Genomic DNA, 23,472 nt, shown 5'->3' with positions numbered 1-23,472 from the left:
GGATTTGGACCCGCCTCTGCATGTACGTTGCCTGAGGGCGTCCGTTCCCCGCCCAGACAGAACGGGGTTAAAGGAGCAGCTGCTTCAGGGGCTCTGGCTCACTCAGGCTGGGGGAGGGAGCGGTACGGAGGAGGCGGGGCGAGCCTGCGGCGTCAGAGGCGTCGTGACGTTGCAGCAGCCTGAGGCGCGCCGTGTGTTCTCCCGGGGAAGTTGTCCCCGGATCACGGGAGCCTGGCAGTGGCGAGCTGCACCGGCTCCTGGGAGGGGCGGTGTGGAGAGTGACCTGGGCTCGCACACAGGCTTCTTGGTGGCGGCAGCAGCAGCCTTAGCGTTTCCTACCAGTCTCTGGGGTCCGCGCTGATGGCCGCGGCTCGCGCCCGTCTCTGGGGTCCGCGCTGTTAGCCGCGGGTCACGCCCGCCTCTGGAGTTCGTCTAGGCGGCGCTCTGAATCCCCTCTCCTTGCGCGCCGCGAAACAAAGAGGCAAGAAAAAGTCTCTTGTCTCTTCGGCGGCTGCAGACCTCCTCTCCGGCTCCCTCCCGGCTCGCCGCAGCACGCCAACCCCTTCAGGCTGTGTTCACGCCGCCAACCCCAGTCCTCTCCCTGCGATCCGACCGAAGCCCGCACCTCAGCTCCCAGCCCCGCCTGCCCCAGCGGGTGAGCAGACAAGCCTCTCGGGCTGGTGAGCGCTGCTCGGCGCTGAGCCTCTGTGCGGGAATCCCTCCGTTTTTCCCTCTGCACCCCTGTTGCTGTGGGATCCGCGCTGATAGCCGCGTGGCTCGCACCCGTCTCTGGATTTCGTTTAGGCAGCGCTCTGAATCCCCTCTCCTTGCGCGCCGCGAAACAAAGAGGCAAGAAAAAGTCTCTTGCCTCTTCGGCAGCTGCAGACTTTTTCCCGGACTCCCTCCCAGCTAGCACCAAAGCCCGAGCCTCAGCTCCCAGCCCCCGCCCGCCCAGGCGAGTGAGCAGACAAGCCTCTCGGGCTGGTGAGTGCTGGTTGGCGCCGAGCCTCTGTGCGGGAGTCTCTCCGCTTTGCCCTCCGCACCCCTGTGGCTGCGCTCTCCTCCGTGGCTCCGAAGCTTCCCCCCTCTGCCACTCGCAGTCTCTGCCCACAAAGGGGCTTCCTAGTGCCTGGAAACCTTTCCTCCTTCACGGCTCCCTCCCACTGGCGCAGGTCCCGTCCCTATTCTTTTGTCTCTGTTATTTCTTTTTTCTTTTACCCTACCCAAGTACGTGGGGAGTTTCTTGCCTTTTGGGAGGTCTGACGTTTTCTGCCAGCGTTCAGTGGGTGTTCTGTAGGAGCAGTTCCACGTGTAGATGTATTTCTACTGTATCTGTGGGAAGGAAGGTGATCTCCGCGTCTTACTCTTCCGCCATCTTGCCCCCTCCCCCATGGGCAGTTTTAAGAGAAGGAAAATGGGAAGAAGAGTAAGAAGGTAAATAGGAAAAGGGGGATGGGAAGAAGAAAAACAAAGGAAGGAGAGAAATACTCTGAAGACTCTGGTCACTTGGGGGTTGGAGAGCACTTTGCTTTCCCTGCCCTGTGAAGTACTAATCAGTTGAGTAACCAGGGCTGAGGGCTCTCGACCTGCCCCGCTGGAGGGAATCTGCCTTCAGAGCTGCAGAGCTTCTATCCAGAGCGATAGCCAATGATAGCCGTGGACCAGGTGAAATCAAGCCAGCCGTCAGACTCGGCCAAGAGGACAGAAGTTCCAACAGTGTTTCGTGAAATGGAAAATGGCATCACCCACAGGGAACTGTCTTGCTTTTGTTAGAATGGTTGGTAGCAGTGCCCCAGACCCTGGGGTTGATCTGGCAACCATGACGATGGAGTTTGGGAATGGGTGAAAATTGCTTTGTTAAGCCTAATGCAGGTTCTAACCTTGGTTGAGGAAGTGATATTTAATGTCACATAAAACCAAAATGAATTATCCTCTAGAGAGTCATCTGGTTGGCATTTCTTTCCTATTTTTCTTCCTTCCTAGGCCAGCTCAAGTCTATTAAAATTCTGTTAGCTAAATGTCAATGGGTTCAGCATGCCTCCTCTCTGTGGCACATGTTGAAATTTTCCTATAAAATACTATTTTAATGTATTAAACAGAATTTTATTAATGTCAGCCCCATAGATTTCCATACAACCCAGTACCCTGTCTGGAGTTACATTTACCGGCGTCGGTTTATTTTTATTATTCTCAATTCATGATGACAAAATACTTAGTGGGAACAAGAAAAGGGAAAGTAGCTTTGCTGCTTGAGCTAAATTACTGGAGGACTAAGATTTGCATTTAGCATTCTGGCTGTTGGGCTTAATTAGGCCAATAGTTTCCTAAAAGAATTGAAGCTAGAGTTTTCTCTTGGTTGTCTAAAAAGAATTAGCCAGGCTTGGCTGTGCCAGGCTGGAAAATTTACCGGTTTATTAAGAAGGGGCATTTTGCAGGCACGACATTAAAAGATTTTGAGCTGCGCTGGCACTTTGGTTTCCCCAATGAGGAATTTTTGACATTAATCCTGTGTTTGCTCTGAGGAGCTTCCGGGGCCATTAGCACCCTGTGGGCTGACATTATCCAGGGGCAGTGTTAAGATCAGCTCCATGCTTTGTGACCACCTAGAGGGGTGGGATAGGGAGGGGGGCAGGGAGATGCAAGAGGGAGGGGATATGGGGATATATGTATATGTATAGCTGATTCACTTTGTTATAAAGCAGAAACTAACACACCGTTGTAAAGCAATTATACTCCAATAAAGATGTTTATAAAAAAAAAAGTGAACTCATTTTGGAAAGCTGGAAGGTTTCAGAGTAGAAGTGTCCATATCTTTTTTAGTACCCATGTTACCGAACAAATTTCGAGTACCTGACACACAGTGAGGCCAAACAAACCAAAACATCAGAGTTTGGAGCAGAGAAAGGTTATTGCAGGGCCATGCAAGGAGACAGATGGCTTCTGCCCAAAAAACTCCGAACTTCTCAAAGGGTTTCAGCAAAACACTTTTATTAAAGGCAAGGTGAGGGAGGGCGTGGTTAGTTGTGCAAACTTCTTAGTGGTGGAATCCTTTGTTCTTGCAGATATCTACATAGGTCAGGGCAGGATGTTCCTGTAAACCTCCAATAAAACAAATGTTATTTTCTGTTCTGCAACTTTTTATCTCTATATGAATGGACTCTTAAAGGTCAGAGTCCTGAGAACAGGCTATCCTGTATATTTCAGGCTATAGGCAACATTCTTTTACAAAAGGTTCAGAGCACAGGCAACAGAACAGATCTAGTTTGTCACATACAAGCTTATCTTTCTTCTCGACCTTGGATTCAGAGTTATACTGCAAGGAAAAGAGAAACATTGACTTTTTTCTGTTGAGAAATGCTAAAGACATATTTCCCTCTCTCTTCTCACAAATAAAAAGACTTTAATGATCGTTCCATTAATACAAGGTACCAAGGATTATCACTCAGGCTGTTGAGCCGCAAATGCAGGATACTTACAAGAAACTTGCCTACAGCAACTCGTGCTTTACTTAATCACAACTGGAAACTCGTTATTTTTTTTAATGAATCTAAGTAATAAAATTTAATTCATACAAAGATGGTCACAAGAATGCAGCATCATTCCACCCCAGTTAGGGATTAGACTGCTGGGATGAATCATACATCCAGGGGAAAAAAACTGGGCTGCTTTGAAAAATTATTTGATGGGTGTAAGTTTTCTCCTTAAATGCTTACATTTTCCCATATTTCAGGCTGTTCCTCAAAATGTACCAGGTTCATAAAAGTTAAATCTGCAGTTGTAAGAGCAGCTAAAAGAAAATACAAGCACATGACAGAAAAAAAAACACTTCTCTCTAAAATGGTGAAAGTACTATGCTAGTAGGGAGGGCAGTTTCCCAGAACATTCCCAAAAGGCGTTCTCAGTTTGGGCTAAGTCTGAGGCATCCAACTGGAATTCAAAGTTTTATATGCATTGCTTTTTTTTTTTTTTTTTTTAAAGTTTGCTATTGGGGGTGCACGTGTGAGAGCTATAGTTTTTTTTTTTTTTTTTTAATTTATGGCTGTGTTGGGTCTTCGTTTCTGTGCGAGGGCCTTCTCTAGTTGCAGCAAGCAGGGGCCACTCTTCATCGCGGTGCGCGGGCCTCTCTTGTTGAGGAGCACAGGCTCCAGACGCGCAGGCTCAGCAGTTGTGGCTCACGGGCCCAGTTGCTCCGCGGCATGTGGGATCCTCCCAGACCAGGGCCCGAACCCGTGTCCCCTGCATTAGCAGGCAGATTCTCAACCACTGCGCCACCAGGGAAGCCCTATGCATTGCTTTTTTTTTTTTTTTTTTTAATAAATTTATTTATTTATTTATTTTTGGCTGTGTTGGGTCTTTGTTTCTGTGCGAGGGCTTTCTCTGGTTGCGGCGAGCGGGGGCCACTCTTCATTGCGGTGCGCGGGCCTCTCACTATCGCGGCCTCTCTTGTTGCAGAGCACAGGCTCCAGACGCGCAGGCTCAGTAGTTGTAGCTCACGGGCCCAGTTGCTCCGCGGCATGTGGGATCTTCCCAGACCAGGGCTCGAACCTCTGTCCCCTGCATCGGCAGGCAGATTCTCAACCACTGCGCCACCAAGGAAGCCCTGCATTGCTTTTTAACCATTGGAATTGCTGAGAAAGCAAGAGGCCAGCCCCACCCCATCACTACATCCCATTCTGATGGATTGGATTTTCATTTTGTGGATGAAAATGTCATGCGAATTACGTGGCTGTTTCAGGGGAACCCAGTGCACCTAAGCTCGAAGGGCAGATGGGAGAGGATGAAAACTCTATTAAGGTGAACCTGATCAAGCAGGATGACGGCGGCTCCCCGATCCGACACTACCTGGTCAAGTACCGAGCGGTGAGTGGCCTCCTTCCCGGGCTTCACACCACCCGGCAACCCTGACACCTGCCTTCTTGGAGCAGCAGCGTGCAAAGCCCAGGGGGGCAGGGGCGGCCTCTGTGCCTGGTAGGTGGCTCCTGGGTCCAGGTTAGGGTTTTACATTCCAGGATTGACTTGCAGCCTTTAGATCATGTCTACACTGAGACCACTTTTTTTTCAGTCCCCTATTTTATATTTTTTAATTGAAATACAGTTGATTTACAGCGTTGTGTTAATTACTTCTGTACAGCAAAGTGACTCCATTATACATATATATATATATATATATATCTATATATATATCTATATATAGATATATATACATTCTTTTTCTAATACTCTTTTCCATTATGGTTTATCATAGGATATTGAATATGGTCCTCTGTGCTACATATAGCATGGATAAACACACTGAGACCATTTTAAAACCTCTAAAATGATTTTGGTGACGACAAATCCATACCATGATTGATTTTTCTGCTTCCTAAATTATTCTACGAAGTTATCTTGCCATCACCCAGTACTTTTTGCAAATAACATACTGATATCTGATAATCCCACTTGGATAAAGTGTGTATCATAGGCCAGGCATGCAGGCCCATGATCACATGCATTTTCTTCTCCCCAGGAACCCTACGAAGTTGGTCTTAATGATTATCCCCACTTTACGGAGGAAGTAAGTGAGGCTTATGCAGTCAGTGACCGCGTGACTCATACAGCCAGGCAGCCAGGGTTTGAATCCAGGTCTGTGTGCCTGAAGAGATGGGGTCCTTAGCCCCCGGCCTGGACTGCCTCAGGTCCTAAACCAGCTCCTTCCCTTGCCCCACCCCCAGTGCTCGTGCAGCCCACCTGAGCTGTTGTCACCCTGCTGTCCGGCTACCAGTGAGCCTGGCCTTAAGCCTTTTCTTCTGGATTTGCCCACCACCCATCTAAGATTTCTGACATTCCACCTGTCATCCCCGACCCCCAAACTGAAGATCATCCCATTGTGGTTTTTCGGTTTTTTTTGGTTTTAGAATGACCCTTGGCCATTGCCTTCCACAACCAATTGCTGCGAGGTTTAGAGGCAGCCTCTGAGCATTGGAAATAGCCTCTTGCTAGGATTTCTTGCCCGTAGAAAATAATGAACTTGAGAGGAGTTTTCTTTCTTCAGGTAGCCCCCCAAATAGGCTTTTCCCAGGAAGTTTGACTTACTCCCTCTCTGCCTTTTGATCAGCCCTGCTTGAAGTGCCGTGGGAGCCCTAACCCGGTTAGGTTTACGGAGAGTCCGTACAGCACAGAGCGCTCCCGGGCACACATCTCAGCCGCTGGGCCGCCTGTCAGTCCACTCAGCCCTCTCCTACTTAACTGTGAAGTCCGGTGTGAGCCTGATGTTGGAGGAGGAGCCTCAGTTGACTTTCCTAAGGCCCAGCCCAGAGGCACCACCATCTGAGAGGTCCCTGTGGTTTCCTTGCTGTGGAGTAAGATGCAGGGACTGGGCAGGTGGTCCCATGGAGCCCACTGGAAGTGGGCAGTGTGGGGGGAGGATGTTATTATGTGTTGTTATGCTGATGTGGCCCAACAGACATGGGACCCAATTCCAGCTTTGGGACCTGAATAGGTCACCCAGTCTTCCATAATCTCCATTTCTCCATCAATAAAATGGGGAGAGCTTATCGAGCTGTTGTAAAGATTAGTTATAACATAAGCAAAGAACCTGAAATGTGCTTGACACTTGGAAAGCTCTGTACATGGTAACTGTGATAATCACTGCTATGATGCAGGCTGGGGCTGGAAATGTCTCCCTTATGAGGCCACATCAGGTGTCGGTGTTCCAGAAGAGCCGTCCCAGCTGTGCCAGGCAGGCCTGCCTTAAAAAGACAATTGGGGCAAAACACTGGGATATGTTAGACTTCGACAACCTTAGCTGTCCTCTCTCTTCCACCTCAAAATCCTAATATTTGCTGAACATTACTATTATTATATATTATTAATATGTATTACGTAACGTAATGTTTGCCTTATATTCTGGCTCTCTCTTTTGTAATGATGTTTGCCAAGGAAAGAAGCCTTTCAGAGAAAGAGAACAAAAACAGCTGAATTTCTTCGTTTTAACTTAAAATGGGGCACATGCTGACACTCTCAGGAGCCAACTTAGAGCCGTAGCCCGGCTTCCAGTTAGACTCTGAGGACACGAGCGCCCCCTTCCAGCATTTCCCCACACTGGTCATGGCCATGACACGAGTGCTCTGCCATTCCTAAAGGCATCTCTTTGGCTGGTACAAAGCATTTTTCTGGGAAGACGGCTGGCTCTCCTGGAATGTAACTCTTCCTCCAGCCTCAGCCACGGGCTAGACCACCTTCCAGGTGACACTGCTAGCATGTTCTGCTCTTCCGGGGAGCAGCCCAATATCCAGTAGACATGGGTCAACGGCTCCCACCCAGAACAAACTCACTGGCAAACGTGTAGGATAGAACTGGAAAGAACATTCGAGAAAAGAAGGGCACCTATAACTCCAGTTTTGTGCCTGAAATCATGCCCTGGGCAGTGCTCTGCTGAGCTGAGTGTACCTTGTAGGCACTCTGGGCACCTCAGCCTTGGACGTGACAGAAGAATTCACACCTGTGACACCTCCAGCTCCAGTCTCAGAGACCAGGTCACACTGCATGGAATAGGACCATCCAGTTCAGTGCAGCGGATGTGTGTTGAGCTCCCTTCTACGAGAGGCTTTGGGCCCAGAGGCTCTTGGCCACAGCTCGACTGCCCATGTGGCTTGGGGAAGTCACCTGACCTCTCCCTCCCTTCCCAGTCATCAGCTTTAGTAAGGGCCTGGCAAAAGCGCTGGCAGGCTTGTTGTAGGGATGCAGTGAGAAAATGTGCAGAAAGCCTTTAATCCAATGCCTGGCACGTAGTGGGTGCTCCATAAATGATAGTTTTTATTTTTAATAAAAGTGGAATCTGTGCAGTGTTCCCATGTCAGGGAGGTGAGTCACACACCTGAGTGTGACCAACATTCTGAAACAGGACAAGGAACACAGTTGTTGGATTACTCTTCTAGGTCATCCTGAGGCCATGGGCCAGCATTCCAGAGTGTAGCTTGGGTCCCTGCACGCTCTCAAAGTGATGCACAGGACATTGAAGAGTTGGCCCCATGCCACACTGGCAGTCTGCCGCTGTTTGTATTTGCAGGCATGCACGGTTGACCTCCTGACCTGCGTGATCATTTACCTTTGGGTTTTTCAGGCTGGTTACGAATAAAGACCATGTCCTATCTTTGGTTTTTATTTCTGCTTTGCACCAATCATTACTGACTCCCTTATGTTCCTCCTGTTAGCTGGTCTTAGCAGCTATTTCATCTAAAGCTTTCTGGCGTCTTGTATCTTTCTTGCCGGTTTCTCCCAGAAGCTCTCCTCCGAATGGAAACCAGAGATCAGGCTCCCATCTGGCAGTGACCACGTCATGCTCAAGTCCCTGGACTGGAATGCCGAGTACGAGGTCTATGTAGTGGCTGAGAACCAGCAGGGAAAGTCCAAAGCAGCTCACTTTGTGTTCAGGACCTCGGCCCAGCCCACAGCCATCCCAGGTATGACGGCTTTGCTTTCTGTGAGTTTCCCGCTTTGAATTAATGCACAAGTGCCGCACCTCCTAATGTGCCTGAACAGCCCCTGACAACTCGCTTGCTTACAGCCATCCTCACGATCGGTTGCCCATGCAAAGCTTAGTTTTGCTTTGTACCTAGCTGTGCAGTAAGTAGGTTGAGATGGACTGGACCCCCAGGAAGGCTTGGCCAAGCCTCCTGAATGAAGGTCCTGTGTCATTCAGCCTTGGAGGACTGATGATAAGCCAGTCCGTGGGACCCCTCAGATGGGAAAGACCCCAGCTCCAGCCAAGCTTTGGATGCTGGTTGAGGAAGGATCCTTTTTCGAGACCTTATCTGCTATCTACCATTTCATACAAGGACCACGTAACTATTTTTAAGCGCTTTCTATCTGATGCTTGCTTACCTGCACAACTGTGGTCCAAATCTCTTCTCTGTGGGAACCCCGAGAGAAGGAACATATGGTGCCCAGTTAGTTAGTTAAAAATCCTCTCTGCCAAGGGCCTCTCAATTGAAACAAAGATTAAATTGAGCCACTTGAAACAGAACAAGTGGAGAAAGTAGGCGCTGGAAACCCCCATCCGTGAAAGGCAGTCCAGTCTGCTAGAAGCCGGGATGGGAGCAGCTCTCCCAGGAGATGCAGATCTGTCTCTAGGGATCCAGGACCAACTCAAGTGTAGGAATAAAGTGAGAGTTCTGCTTTCTGGCTCAGCTGGCTTGCTGCTGATGGCCAGTCTCCTCAATGACCTAATTCCTCGGAGCAGAAGGAGATCTTCATCGTCCCTCTCTGCTTTTCCAGAGCAGCCAGATGCCAACCACAGGCAGGAGAGGTGGGCATAGAACATACAGCTGCAGCCTAGTGGAGGGGTCCCCATAAACGCTCTGCAGTGTCCAAGTATGGTAGGAAGATGCTCCAACCTCCCGATGGCCTTCGTCTGGCCTCCATTACGCCTGTCCTGTCTAGAGTGCCTGCCCCCAGCTATCAGCTCAGTGATCACGATTGCTCTTTCCAGAGGGAGAGAGGCCAGAAAGGACATGGGCTACTATGACACAGGGCTGTGTGTGTGGAAGTGGGTTAGTCGAGCAGCAACAAAGTAAGATCAGTGTGTGCTTCCCGATGGTTGGTTGTGCATGAGTGTGTGTGTCTGATAGATGTGTGCGGGCCCCCAGGGAGTTGGCGGCCATAGATGAGAAGTGTCCGTGGTCCTCCCCTCTGCATTGACAGGGAGGCCCCTTAGCATAGGCTAGGGTGGGTGTCTCTCTGCAGGCACTGGTCACGTGGTCAGTGATGAAGCCAAGGCATCTGGTTGTGACTGTAAACAATGTTCTCCTGACTGCTTCATAGGCTGTCCAAATAGAGGTGGCCCTCTCTATTCTCTGCGCCTTCTTTCTCTGCGTTCTTGGGTCAGTTTTTCCCTGAAATTGACAGTCTGGTGGGAGTGTCCAGATCTGCTCGGCTTTTATGGGGCACTTAGGAGATGGGGGAGTGAGAAGCCTTGAGTGATTCCTTTGCAGTGAGACAGATTTCTCCTGGCATCTATTTCCTCAGGTAAGACTTTGTAGGTGGTGATTCCAACACGCTGCGTTCCCAGGCTGGGTACTGCCAGCGGCATCAGCTTCTGGGGTTGGAGAAGTTGGGGCCACTGTGTGTCAGATACAGAAATTCTGGGAAGGCCAGTCCCCCGGGTCCTGCCCACCGGAGTTGTCAAGAGTCCTTCTGGCTAATCTCCCAGGCTCCCAGTTAAAGGGGAGGGTTGGAGGGGCTACTCACCTCCCCAAGAGGGCTTTGGGCTCTACTGCATAGGTTTTAGAAGGAGGTTGCTTGGTTGGACTTCTCTGGGACCTGCGAATAAAACCTCTGAATTACGAGATGTACGTTCACGGTGGAATTCTGTGGTCAGTGGGTGGTGGAGGTGAGAGGTGCAGAACTAGATTCTCTTTAAGAGCGCTATGGGTGGGGGCATTGTACAATAGGAAGAAGAGTCCGATTTATTGCTGAAAAGGTGGCCCCCATCCTTGCATACAGTTTGCTGCACATACTACAGTGATCAGATGCATCTCTACCCCAATGTGTAAAAAGCTCTAGAGACTAGAAGGCCGTGGGGAGACTCCTGACTGCATCTTAGAGACCTCCCCTTATCAAAGGTAACACTTTCCTAATCAGACTCTTGTATTTGCCTGTGGAGGCTTCTGTTCTCTCACTTTAGTTTCATTTGCTCGCTGACCCCTCACTCCTGAATTCACCCTGCTGTGCTCCTTCTGGCCTTGCTGAGCTTCGGAACTGGCCTTATGGTGATAATACCGCACTGAACTCTTCTCTAACCTTTGTCAGTTTAATTTACAAAGTTGAATTAACCTTTGATTCGTGCATTTTCTATATTTGACCTATTTTTTTTTCTTTTTATCTATTTTTTTTTCTCTGTTTCTGTCTCTTCCTTCTCTTTCCTCCTCCCCCCTCCCCTTCCTGTGTCTGTCGTCACACATATCACCTTGGACGTCACTGGGACATCCCCACTGCCACATTTGTTTTTAAACAACCACATTCTCTCTGGGGACCCATTGCTTGGCACCTGCAGTGACCTTGGGAGGCTCCTCCACGTCCTACACCTTTGTCTCATTGCTTTGCTCTGCAGTGACTCTTCTCTTGCTCTGTTAGGAACTTGAATGCCAAAAAACTAAATTTGCCTAAAAGCCCAGTTCCTATGACAATGATCAGTGCCCCCTTTGGAAGAATCTGTCAGGACTGCCATGGCCACACCACCAAGCTCTCTGTGGAAGAGGAAGGTTTGGCAATTGGAAAAAGCTGGACCTCCAGACTTACTACCCTTCACAGATACTCTTGTGCCACTTCATAAGGAGTTTGCCCCCTTTTTCATAGCAGTATAAAAATGTTTGAGAGCTCTTCTCTTTAAACTCTCTCTCTCTCTATATATATATATTTAAAAAACAACAAAAAAACATTACACTAGGTTTACAGAAAAGTTTCTGCACATCTGCTACTGGTTGCATTTTTGGTTCTTACCTGAAAATGATGTAGCAGAGAAGGATTTCTAAGTACTCTCTAAAGCTTGCATCAGATTGTTAAAGTCACCCCATGTCCCCATTGTAACCCTGTGCTCCTCTGCTGCCCTTCAATAAGTAGTTGGCTTCGCTTGCATTTAAGTGCCCCTGGTAAGCCCGCTGCGATTCACCGGAGCATTTTGCTGGCATGATGGGCAAAGTAAGTCACCCTGTTGCCCATGCAGCGGAAGAACTCGGATTTGTTGAGTATTTTCTGGGGCTGATCCAACATCCTGGGAGGCACTTTTGTCCTGGTAGTATAACCAGCACCCGACGCTGGCTCTGTGAACAGGGCCACCCTAGGACGTGCCCAGCACCTGTGGGCTCTGGAAGGTGCGTGTCTCCCAGTCAGGGTGATACCTGCTGCGTGGCTACAGATCAGCCACAGACCTCGTGTCTTGGCGGATGTGGCCCAACTGTGACCCACATTATCACGTAAGCATCAGTCCCCCAGGTTGGAAGCATCCACTGTGAGCCTGGCGCGAGTCGCGCCCCCTCCCCACACGTGCTCAGTAGAGCGCAAGGCAGGGCCAGCCCGGAGTGCCCATAAATTGGAACCCAGCCAGCCTGTCATACTGCCCGAGTGCCCCGACCCCCTGTCGGTCAGTGGCTTCAGTGGCATTTTAAAAATTCTTGTGGAAGCCAGCTTCCCCTCTGCTGTTGGGGGTACCCCACGACATGCCCAGGAGAGGAGGTGAGGTGCGTTTGTTGAAGTTCCCCGTAGAGACTCGGGTGAATCCTGCTCAGGGGCGTCAGTGTCTGAGCTCGGGGGTACCTTCTCCTGAATAAAAACTGCCCCCTCCGTTGTGGTCACATATCATTCCACATATCTCATCTCTGAGCATCTCCACAGAAGTTTGATCTTTGTTCTTTTTGGTTTCTTTACTTTTTGGTTCTGTTGTTATTTTTTAATGTTCAAAGACGAGCCTTTCTCTTTGGGAATCCAAATGATCCTATGGTCTGCAGGACAGAGCTGCCCGTGTCAGTGGGCACAGGCCCGTGTCCCCAGTGCTGGCAGTTTAGAGGGTCAGGTACACACACCAGAGGCCACAGGCTACCCAACAGCTCAGCCAGGCAGCGCCTGTCGCCCCAGCCCCGTTGGCCTCCAGCCCCGCCATGAACCTGTCCCCCGGGATCCCCGATCTCCCGTCCCACCACGGCAGCAGGAGCAGACACGGTTCTTAGGCACAAGGCAGAGTATCAAGAAGAGGCCCATGGTGCCTCCGGGCCTGGCGTAGAATCCCAGGGCCATTAGGAGGGCAAAGGAGGGAGAGGTGGTCTTCACGCAGGTCACCCGTCACTGTCGCCTGACTCCCGGCAGGCTCTTGGTATCATCTTCGGCAGAAGTTGCATATTAACCCAGGAGGGCCCATCTCAGAGGTCTGCCCCACCCTGGTCCCAGTCCCATAGGCAAGGGCCTATGTCTGTGTTTCTGAAGATCTGGCCCAAAGTGTGGGGAGGGCTGACATCCATGACCCTGTCCCCTCAGCTCATTCTGGGCCAAGCAGGCCTCAGCTGAAGCAACTTTGGGGTCATTGCATTGGCCCCATTCAGACAGGCCCATGGTTTGTAAGGGATGCCCTTCGGGAGACAGCATTCAGGCACGCCCGCTCCCACCGGACACTGAGTTCTCTCATGGTGGCTGCAGCCCTCAGCCCTGCCGGGAACCCCTAAGACAGGCCCTGAAGGAGGGAACGCTCACTGCCCCGCTCAGCCGCCCTGCCCCTGCGCCCTGTCTCAGTGCTGCCCAGTCTCGACACGCCACAGGGCTTCTCTGCTCGTTTTTTGGAATATTTATACGGCAGGTTTGGATCACATTTTTCTACTAATAAGAATGCTAACGTTGTGTAGATAATCAGCGAGGCCTTGATGAAGTTTACACCTTTGCATTATTAAAGGAAATAACAGTTCATGTGAACTCACCAGCGTGTTTGGATTTTATTTGATAGTTGTGTATCCTACAAAGTGCCAAAATCCCTTTGCCTCCACCTCACAGGTACCTGGATTACTTTGATTGCCCCAGAGAGCCCTTTAAATTGGACCCCAAACTCGTAGCTTGCTGAGTGGAGTTCTAGCCAAAGGAATCGCTTTCCCTTCCTCATGAGGAGTGATGCAGTTTTCTCAGCTCTCCTAAGAGCTGCTGTGTGTCACCGCCTCCTTGGACTTTCCCCAGCAGACAGGGCGAGGGGCAAGTGCCTTTGCAGAGCCAGAAGGTGGTCACCTTGGGATCAGGGGCACACTCTGGGCCACCAGAACCACAACTCTGTTGCAAGTTTTCCCGATTGCACGGCTCTCTTCACGACTTCATATCAGAGGCTTCACAGAGTGACGTGGTGACAGAGAGAATCTAAGAGAAGGGTCTCATTGGCAAGCCCTATTCTGTTTATAATCACACTTAGTTGGATGCCTCCTGAAAGCCCCAAGACCAGCCGTCTATTCAGCAGATTCCAGGAAGGAACAAGCAGACGAGTGAACCAGAACCTCAGCTTAATGGTTCCGAGAGTCGGAGGCAGGAGGGGGCGCTTCTGCACCGATGTCCCGTGACACAGTGACTCGGGCCTCCTCAACTGCAAGGTGGGAGATGTCTTCCCATTTTGAGGCATTTATGAGCATAGGCACTTGTAGGTCTCAGTCGGGCAAGCCAGGTGTTCAGTGCCAACACCTCCCGGACCAGGAACCACAGAGGATGGGCAGCCCCAGCTTCATAACCCCACCGTTTAGCGCAGCTCGAAGCCCAGAGGTTGTGGAGGAACTGCTCCCAAGAAGCACTCTAGGTATGCAGGTGTGCAGTTGGGGTAGCCAGGAGAGGTCAGGGGAAGGTCATGCAAAGATAGACCCCGAAGTTGTTTTCTTTTCCTTTTGTAAAATGTTAAGCAGGATGCAGGAGATAACCTTTGTCCTTCTAGTTTCCTGGACTAAACAATTCTGTAACAGCCACCAAGAGGTAATGAATGCTGGCTTGACTTGGATACCCTTTCATTTGCATCCGGTGTTTCCTTTATTTACAGTTTTTTGTAAAAGCTCCGCACATCCTTTCTCCAGCTTGAGGGGTACCTCACTTCCTCTGGAAGTCTAGACTCTTAATGGTGAACTGGGTGGTCCCTTGGGGATAAGTCTTTGCTCTCTCTCCATCCATCCAGTACATCAGTTAGGTCAGGGCCACCAGGTAAGACTGCACAACTCATCCTTGGGTGGGGAGTCATAGGAACAGCTGTTACTCATTGTAATGCAGGCAGAAAACTTAGAAACAGTGGTCCTCAAAGTCTGGGGTGCATAAGAGAATCACTGGGGTGCTCCATCAAATCCTGAGCCTGAGCCTCACCCCCAGAGATTCTGACTTGGTGGAATGGGGGAACCCCAGAATCTGAATTCTTAACAGAGCACCCCAGGAATTCTGCTGCAGGTGGAGAAACATTATGCTAAAAAGTATTTATTTTTCAACTAAAGATAAAATTGTAAGAATCAATGAATAAAGATGGGACCTACCAATTGTCTTGCAGGAAAAAGTCCTGTACACACTGTGGAGGACATGGACATTAGGGAATCTGTACCCTGTGCTGGGGACTGTAGGACATCTCACATGCAATGACAGGCTCTTAGAGTTGAAGAGGACCTGAAGACATCCTCTATCCTAGGCTCTTGCCAGTGCAGGAAACTCATCCAGAGCATTACGGTATCCCGGCCAAGGGATTTTCCAGCCTCTGCTTGAATGCCTCTGGCAACAGGGAGCTCTTCCAAGGCAGCTCACACCACACTTAAATAGTTCTTGTGTGTTAGTTCTGTCTCATGTGAGTTCAAGTTTGCCTCCTACCTCCATAGTTGCCATCCATTAGGGACACTGAATAAGACTACTTCCTTCTCGTGACACACCTTTAAATATTTGGAGACAGTGTTCTTATCTCCAAGGCTAAACACTGTTCCTTTGTTCAACAAATATTCTTTGAACGTTTCTTATAAGTTGGGTTGTTCTAGATGCTGGGGAGACAAGAGACAGACAGGGTACCTGCCAGGATATTCTAGAGGGCGGGGCAGCCAGATAAAAAGCATGTCAATGAACAGAAAATGGCAGATAGTGGTAAGAAGAGAATAAAACAGAGTAATGTGGTAGGTACTGGGTAGAGGTGCCTGAGTAGATAAGAGATCGGGGCAGGGGAGGGGGGAACCTCTGCAAGAAGGTGACATTTGAGCTGAACCTGCAGGATAACAAAGAGCCACCACAAGGTGACGGGGCTGGAGGGTTCCAGGCAAGGCGTCAGCCAGGCGCTCTGACAGGAACGGGCTGGGCGTGGTGAGCAGATAGAATGGAGGCGCTCCCAGCTGGAGCACAGGGGTGGGGGGCGGGGCTCAGTGCCCTGAGTTATGATGCTCAGAGGAGTGGGAGAGTCCACAGCACGTGTAGCACCTTTTAGACTAAGGGAAAGAATTTGAATTTTCTATCAAATGAGAGAGAAGACCATTGCCCTACCTTCTGTTTTCTATCAGTCTCGTTGCCCTCCTGGCCCTTGGAGGTGTTGGCCTTGGCCTTCAGAGCAGTGCAGCCCTCTGATGGGTCTGCTGAGCCCAGAGCACAGGTGGATAACGGCTGCTTCTCCCACACGGAGCAGCTTTGCAGTGGTTTATTTTTCTTCCTTAGAGACATGACTAGTTCCCTAAAACCATATTTATGTATAAACCTCAGAACATGGTGTTAGTGCCTTTGAGTCCAAAAATACAGACATTCTTTCCCCACAGAAATACCTTAGGCTCCTTCTGCAGGAAGTAGACACTTAACACCTATTGGGTACGGGTGTCAGGTGGCCTCCAGCCCTGAGTCATGGGATGGGGAGGAAGCCCAAGGCCGTATTTCTTCCCTGTTCAGGGAAGCAGCTTTGGTATTCTGAAGACCAGGAAGGCCTGCATGTCTTTCTTTGCTTTTGTGTGTGCATGTGCGAGCACCACGGGGAAGCAGAGTGGACAGTGTGCTACTGGGGAGAAGACCGGCTCTAGCTGAACGCAGGGACCCGTGGCCGGTTTCCTGCCGCCAAAGGCCAGAGACAGAGTGGCCAGAGCTGGGTCCTCTGAGCATGGAGCCCGTTGCCAGACTCGGGCCTTCCTGGGGAACAGGCTGTGTCTTCAGTGTGGGGTTGAAAGGGACCAGTGGGGGAGCCTGAGGAGGGGCTGGGAAGCAAGAACAAGGTCCCAAGGAGCCAAAAATGAATATTCAAGATCCTAGGAGGCTCCTGCGGCACAGGCCCAGCTGAGCCCTGGGTGCCAGGAATTAGGTTGTGAGTGGTCGTCTCTTATGTGCTGGCCGGTGGCCTATACCATGAATTGAAGTTAGAAATAAGGGCCATCAGAATAGGACAGCAGTTGAAGGAGCCCCGCCATGCCTGAGCAGGGCCCCTGGGACACACAGAGGGCCTCCCAGGAGCACAAACCACAGGGAGACAGAGTGTGTGGCCCATCTCTGTCACCTTGGGTTACCTGTTCTTTCCATTACTTGGCACGTGATGTGGCCAGAGGCCCCTGGGCCTGGCCCAGATTCAGCAAAGGCCCAGTGAGACCCAGGTTGTGTTGGCCACAGTTCCTGCCTCCAGTCAACAGGCCTGGGTGACCCCAGTGGGTCCGGAGGACACAGGAAGCTTCAGACAAGGTCTGGTGGTGTGATGGGGCTGGCCCTTCTGGAACCCTGTCCTTCCAGAAGAAGAAAAATGAAGCAGCGTACCCACTTTTCAGCCTGGGGTCATGGTTTCCACACTGGCTTCCACAGAGCTCCGCATGGGTCCTTGCTTCCCCCAGCACAGCCTTTCGCCTCCCAGATGCTGGTGGGAATCACCAAGCGGTCAGGGGTCCACCGCAGGCACCTAGCACCCATCACGAGGGGGCCCGATGGAGCCAAGCCTGGGGTCCTTCTGTGATACCATCAATAGCCCAGGGCCCCCAGGGGATTCTAAATGGACACCAGGGAGTAAGACACAGAGGTTGAGTCATTCAAGTGAGTCCAGCTAGAGCGAGGATGCTGGGTGCTGCTCAAAGGTGAGAATGTGTGTCCGTCTGTGGTAGGCACGTGTCCTGTGTGAGTGAGCCTGTCGTGCGTGCGTGCGTGCATCTCTGGGTGAGTTGGCTGGGTTTCCTGAAATCTGATCCAAGCGTGCCTGGCTCCCAGATGGTGAGTATTCCCAGACCTTCCACCTTGTCCTCTGGGCCTGGCGAGGCCCCCATATCTCCAGAGTAAGTGAGCTTCATTCGTCTTCCTGGTGCAATGAAGAAGGATGTGGTCCAAAGTCGGGATCCTCTGGAGCGGCTCCTAAAGAGGGGGAAGGAAGCGCGGAGGTGCACGGGGCATCTTGTTGTGCCTGACGTCACCACAAGCCCAAAGGAAGCCCTGGGAACCCTCTGTCGCCCCATCTGGGACCCTGTCCCTGGCAGCTCCCAGGGCTCACGGGGAGACCAGCTGAGTGTGGGTTGACAGCAGGGATGGAGACACAGTGCCCAGTCTCCTCCTGACTTGTGGGTGCCTTGTGCCCTTGTCCCCTGGTCTATGAGAGGAGGCTGCCATCCCTCCCTCTTGAAGATAGAAAGAGACCCTGTTGTCTCAACACCTGGGGGTAGAAAGGCCCCAGGGAAAGTATCACTCTGAACACAGATGCCACAGCCGTCCTGTGGGCTCTACCCCACCCCCAGGGCTGTTGCTCGGCAGGTCCAGGTCTGCATCTCAGTGTACTAACCAACACCATCCCTCTCTCCCTCCCCACCAAGCCAACGGCAGCCCCACCTCAGGCCTGAGCACGGGCGCCACCGTGGGCATCCTCGTCGTCACCTTCGTCCTGCTCCTGGTGGTCGTGGACGTCACCTGCTACTTCCTGAACAAGTGTGGCCTGCTCATGTGCATCGCCGTCAACCTGTGCGGAAAAGCCGGGCCTGGAGCCAAGGGCAAGGACATGGAGGAGGGCAAAGCCGCCTTCTCGTGAGTGCAGACCCGCCCGCTGCTGCGGAGTGCTAGACTCTGCCCCGGCCTGGGACCCAGCAAGGGAGCCACCTCAAGCTTCCCCATTGGAAACCCCGAGGGGAGCAGAGCATTAGAGAACTGTCTCTCAAAGCAGGGTCTTCAGGGGTACCTGTTTAAAAAGCAGACACCTGGACCCAACCCCACAACTAGAATCGCATAGACGTTTGAAATCCCTGCGTAGGTCAAAATGAGGGGAATTGTCAGAGCTAAGCCTGGAGGGGAGCTACCAGGGAGGAGTCAGCATTTGAGAGACACACTTGCCTTGCTGCCGTTCATGCATCCATCATTCAACAAATATTTATGGCGCAGCCGCTACGGGCACGGCACCATCCCCAGGCGTTAGGGGACAGCAGTGAACAAAGCAGATGAAAATACCTGTCCTCCTGGAGGACGATCCAGCGTCCTCCTGGAGGATGTGCTCCAGCATCTCTGGAGAAACAGATCCTGAGCCAAATAGCAGGAACCTTCACAGACTGTCACTGGGTGCGGCTGAGGTGGAGCAAGGCGAGAAGGGACGGAGCAAGGAAATAAGTTGTTAGCACCACCCCATGCCAGGCACTGTGTATACATATACATATATCATATACTTATACATGTATGTACATGCATATACACATACGTATACATGTTTTACTTACATATACGTATAGCTATACTTATACACGTATGTACTTACATATACGTATACACTTATACGTATACATACATCATATACTTACACGTATACATACGTACATATACGTACACGTATACTTATATATACATCATATACTTATCCGTGTTCGTACTTACGTATACACATACACATACGCGTACATACTTACGTGTATACGAATATAGATGACTTGAGCACTGAACTGTGCCAGGCACTGTGCTAAGCACTTTATATCCATTATCTCAGTTAATGTTCATAACGTCTAGGCAAGGTAGAAACTGTTATTTGCCCCATTTTCCAGGTGAGGAAACGGAGGTATGGGTGAGCAGGTCACACAGCTAGCGAGAGCGGGGGCTGAGATGCCGCACTTGACTCTGGTTCTGGATCCCACCGCCCCCCCACCCCCCAGCCTCGGGCCAGGCACAGGTGCCTGAGCTGTAGCTGGCTTCCCCGGGAGCCCCCTGCATCCCCCAGCTCCCTGGGATGGAGCCAGCAGAGCTGTCTCCACAGGAAAGATGAGTCCAAGGAACCCATCGTGGAGGTGCGAACTGAGGAGGAGCGGACCCCAAACCACGACGGAGGGAAACACACAGAGCCCAACGAGACCACGCCGCTGACGGAGCCCGAGTACGTGGGCGGGTCGGGCTGCCACCTCCTCGGCAGAGCCTCACACCCACCGCATCACCCTACGCACAGCTCCATGCTTCCCACCCACGGCTCCCCGCCGAGCATGGCAGGCCAGCATTCTGGAGTGCTGGGCCAGGAGCGCCTGACCCCACTCTCTCCCTAGACACGAGGCATTCTTGATTCTACCTGGGTGGCTGTGGATGCCTTAAAGCCTCCGTGCGTACGTGGGATCCCTAGACCCTGTGCCCAGGTCACACACACATTCTGGAAATGGCTTAAGGAGACAAAACTTCATTGAGAGAGGCTGAGCTTAGCAGATTCTGTTTAGGATTTCCAAGAATTCTAGGGTTTTCTGCATTCTTCCTAAAAGGGCAAGGGAAGCTGGGGCCCTGGTAAAAGCTCCCTGGTTCTCCTGGTCTCAGAAGCCTTGGGGACCCTCGGTCAGAAGCCACATCCAGCTGTGATGGTAATGACCACGTGGGTATCATGGGTCCTGTGGGTTTGAAGGAAATGGAGTTTCATGGAAGCACAAAATCTCTGGCTGGACCACCCACAGCCCTGAGGGACCACGTGGAGCCCTCTTCGTCTCCGGAGCAGGTGGGCCCAATTCCCCAGGGACCTATGACGCCTGCGGTGGTGGACGCTGAGCTCCAGCTGGCCTCTCCCTGAGTCGAGATGCAGGCAGGGGTCCGAAAGGGCCGCCAGGGCCATAGGGAAGGGAACCCCGTGCAGATCGGGAGGGGAGTCAGCAGGGAGGAAGGTGGCAGGCCCTGTTGGTCTGCCGAGTTCTCTGTTGTCTCCTGTGTCCTCTTCTGCCCGCCTGGGCATGTGCTTCCTCTCGCGTCCTCCTCTCTCTGTGGGCCTATGTCCATGCCTGTGCGTCCCCCGCATGCCAGCCCCCGGCCCCCGCCTTGGCCTCCGCCCTTCCCGGCTTCTCTGTCCGTCTCAGCTTCATCGTCTATCTCTTCTACTTCCTGTCCTCCCCACAGGCTGCCTGCTGACACCACAGCCACTGTTGAGGACATGCTGCCTTCTGTCACCACCATCACCGCTAACTCTGACACTATCACCGAAACCTTTGCTACTGCTCAGAAGAGCCCCACCAGTGAGACCACCACCCTCACCTCCAGTATCGCCCCCATGGCCACGGCCACCCCTGATTCAAACTCTGTGCCCACCGGCCAGGCCACCCCTTCCAAGGGGCCCGGCGCCGCCGCCACCTCCCCGCCCCCAGCCTCAGTCCCCAAGGTCGCCCCCCTCGTTGACCTGAGCGACCCCCCGACCTCAGCCCCTGCCGCCAGCAACCTGTCCTCTAGCATCCTGGCAAACCAGGGGGCCGTGCTCAGCCCCAGCGCCCCTGCCAGTGCAGGCGAGGCCCCCAAGGCCCCTCCGGCCAGCAAGCCGGTCCCCCCCCGGCAGGGGCAGCCGGTCCCCTAGCGGTGGCACCGACGACCCCCACCCCAGAAGCCCCCCAGGCCAAGCAGGAGGCTCCCGGCACCAAAGGTCCGGACCCTGAGCCCACCCAGCCCGGCACCGCGAAGAGCCCAGCCGAGGCAGCCAGGGCCCTCGCCAGCCCGAAGAGCGAGGCGGCCTCCATCAGCACCACAAACCCTGCCCAGGGCGAGGACTTTAAAATGGATGAAGGGAACTTCAAGACCCCAGATATTGACCTTGCAAAGGATGTTTTTGCAGCCCTGGGCTCTCCTGCTCCCGCCGCCGGGGCCAGTGGACAAGCCCCTGAGCTTGCTCCTTCCACGGCCGACGGCGCCGTTCCTCCTGCATCAGCCAAGACCGAGTACGGCCTCTCTCTGTCCACTGTCGTCGGGGGGTGTCCCGTGGTGGTGTGCGTTTGTGCTGTGTCCTCCCTGTTAGATGTGTCTTCAGCCTACTCCAGAGCTTCTCCGAGGCGACTGTCAGCCAGGGGCTGGGCCGAGGCAGAGCGTGGGCACAGGCAGCAGGCCCGGCAGGCAGCCGCCTGCTGACTAATTAGGCCACGTTAATTAGGTTGTATCCTTATCGTCCTAGCAGTGGCGTCCGTCGTCCCTGCAGGAGCCTTTGCATTCGGGCCACGGATGAGCGTAGCTTGGGAAGTGAGCTAAAGGAGGTCAAGGTGCCCTGATCGGCCACCCTGGGGCCCGCAGGCAGTGTGTCATCCAGGGCAAGGCCGAGTCCCCAGCAGAATGGCACGGGTATTCGGGAAGTAAGGAGGCAGACCCTGAGGCTCGTGTGGGGAGAGGCTCTGTGTGGTCCAGAAGGCCCCGTCACACTCCAACCAACACGCCCACCCTTGCTTCTCCTGCCCTTGAGTGACTGGGAAGACGCAGAGCTCCCAAGCACTGAGTGACCGCTGGGTCTTCCAAGTTCGAGGCCAGGTCCTTCAGCTTACAGGTTTCTTCAGTGTGAGGCCAAGATGCAGGGGCACCAGCTGGGGCTGGGGTCTGAGTCTGCTCTGGTGCGTCCTCAAACCAGATTCTCACTCTTGGGACTGATAGAGGCAGAGTCAGACAGAGGCTTTTATAGAGGCTCCTGTGGCTGCTCCCAGATAAGCGGAGGTGCTGCCACCAAGAGCAGCAAGGGGACCCTCGCCAGGAGCCCCGAATCTGTCAGAAAATAAAAGGACAGCCCCGCCCACTCCACCCCACTCAGCTCCCCTGCAGGCCGGCAGCCCACTCTGGCCTCTCACCCGACTCCCATGGAAAGCTGCCTCGGTAACAGAGCATTTTCTTACCCTGCCCGGGCAAGCCATAGAGGCATCACCAGGAAAGGCAGAGCACAGAGGTGGGGGGGCGAGGACAGGCAAGAACAGGTGGTTTGCAGAGGGCCCTCCGGAATCAGTACCAGGGAGCCCAACATACATGATTCATACCAAGCTGGGCCGCCGCAGCCATGCAGGGTGAGGAAAAGGCTGCACCTGCTGCACTTGCACCACCCCAGGTAAAGCTGGAGCCCCTGGCATCAGATTAGGGCTGGAACGGCTCCTTCCGCTGATTCAGAGGTTCTCCACTTTGGCTGCAAGTTAGAACGACTTGGGTGCTTTAAAAAGTCACCACGTTCAGACCGATTAAATCAGGCTTTCTGGGGACACGGCCCAGGCATCAGTGATTTTTAGAGATGCCAGGTGATCCTGACGTGCAGCTGAGTTTGGAGACCAGTGCTCTAACTGGAGCCCCCTTTGAGGAACTGGCCAGAGGGTGCGTTACTGCAGACCGTGGTCTCAGTGCTGTTTTCCTGATTCTCCGCAGGAAGGGTCCTGTAGAAGCAAAGCCGGAGTGCCAGGAGACAGAAACGAAGCCAGCGCCAGCCGAAGTCAAGACGGTCCCCAACGATGCCACACAAACAAAGGAGAACGAGAGCAAAGCATGATGGGTGACGAGACACCAGCAAAGATCAAAATAAAAAGTGACACAACAGCTTCACCAGAGCATCTCCAATATCTCATACACACACACACACACACACACATCTCATTCCTCTAGTGTCTTTTGCCTTTAAAACAAAAAAAAAACTAAGCAGATCAACGTGGGATCTCCTTTTTGTAGATTTGTAGAAAGGGTTCCTTTGTTGCGCACTCACTTGTAAGAAAATGAGACAAAAAGGTGAAACCCACAGCCAAACTAGGACTCTCCATTCCCTGAAACCATTTAAAAATCAAACAAAAGGACCCCAAATTAAGAATCTAGGAA

At 52.3% G+C, this 23,472-nt stretch overlaps 1 protein-coding gene across 1 annotated transcript in view; it reads left to right on the top strand.

The window, feature by feature from the left end:
• Window positions 1-23,205, top strand: part of LOC132369634 (neural cell adhesion molecule 1-like) — a 34,603-nt gene extending 11,398 nt beyond the window's left edge. The window contains 7 exon segments of the mRNA XM_059929322.1: window positions 4,736-4,860; window positions 8,264-8,444; window positions 18,258-18,465; window positions 19,673-19,789; window positions 20,779-21,188; window positions 21,191-21,584; window positions 23,032-23,205. Of these exon segments, the coding sequence (XP_059785305.1) occupies window positions 4,736-4,860; window positions 8,264-8,444; window positions 18,258-18,465; window positions 19,673-19,789; window positions 20,779-21,188; window positions 21,191-21,584; window positions 23,032-23,152 (1,556 nt within the window). The 3' untranslated portion in view covers window positions 23,153-23,205.
• The last annotated feature ends 267 nt before the right edge of the window (window positions 23,206-23,472 follow it).

Source organism: Balaenoptera ricei, chromosome 8 (assembly GCF_028023285.1).
Source record: "Balaenoptera ricei isolate mBalRic1 chromosome 8, mBalRic1.hap2, whole genome shotgun sequence".
Lineage (NCBI taxonomy): Eukaryota > Metazoa > Chordata > Mammalia > Artiodactyla > Balaenopteridae > Balaenoptera > Balaenoptera ricei.
This window is presented reverse-complemented; position numbering and strand designations above follow the sequence as displayed.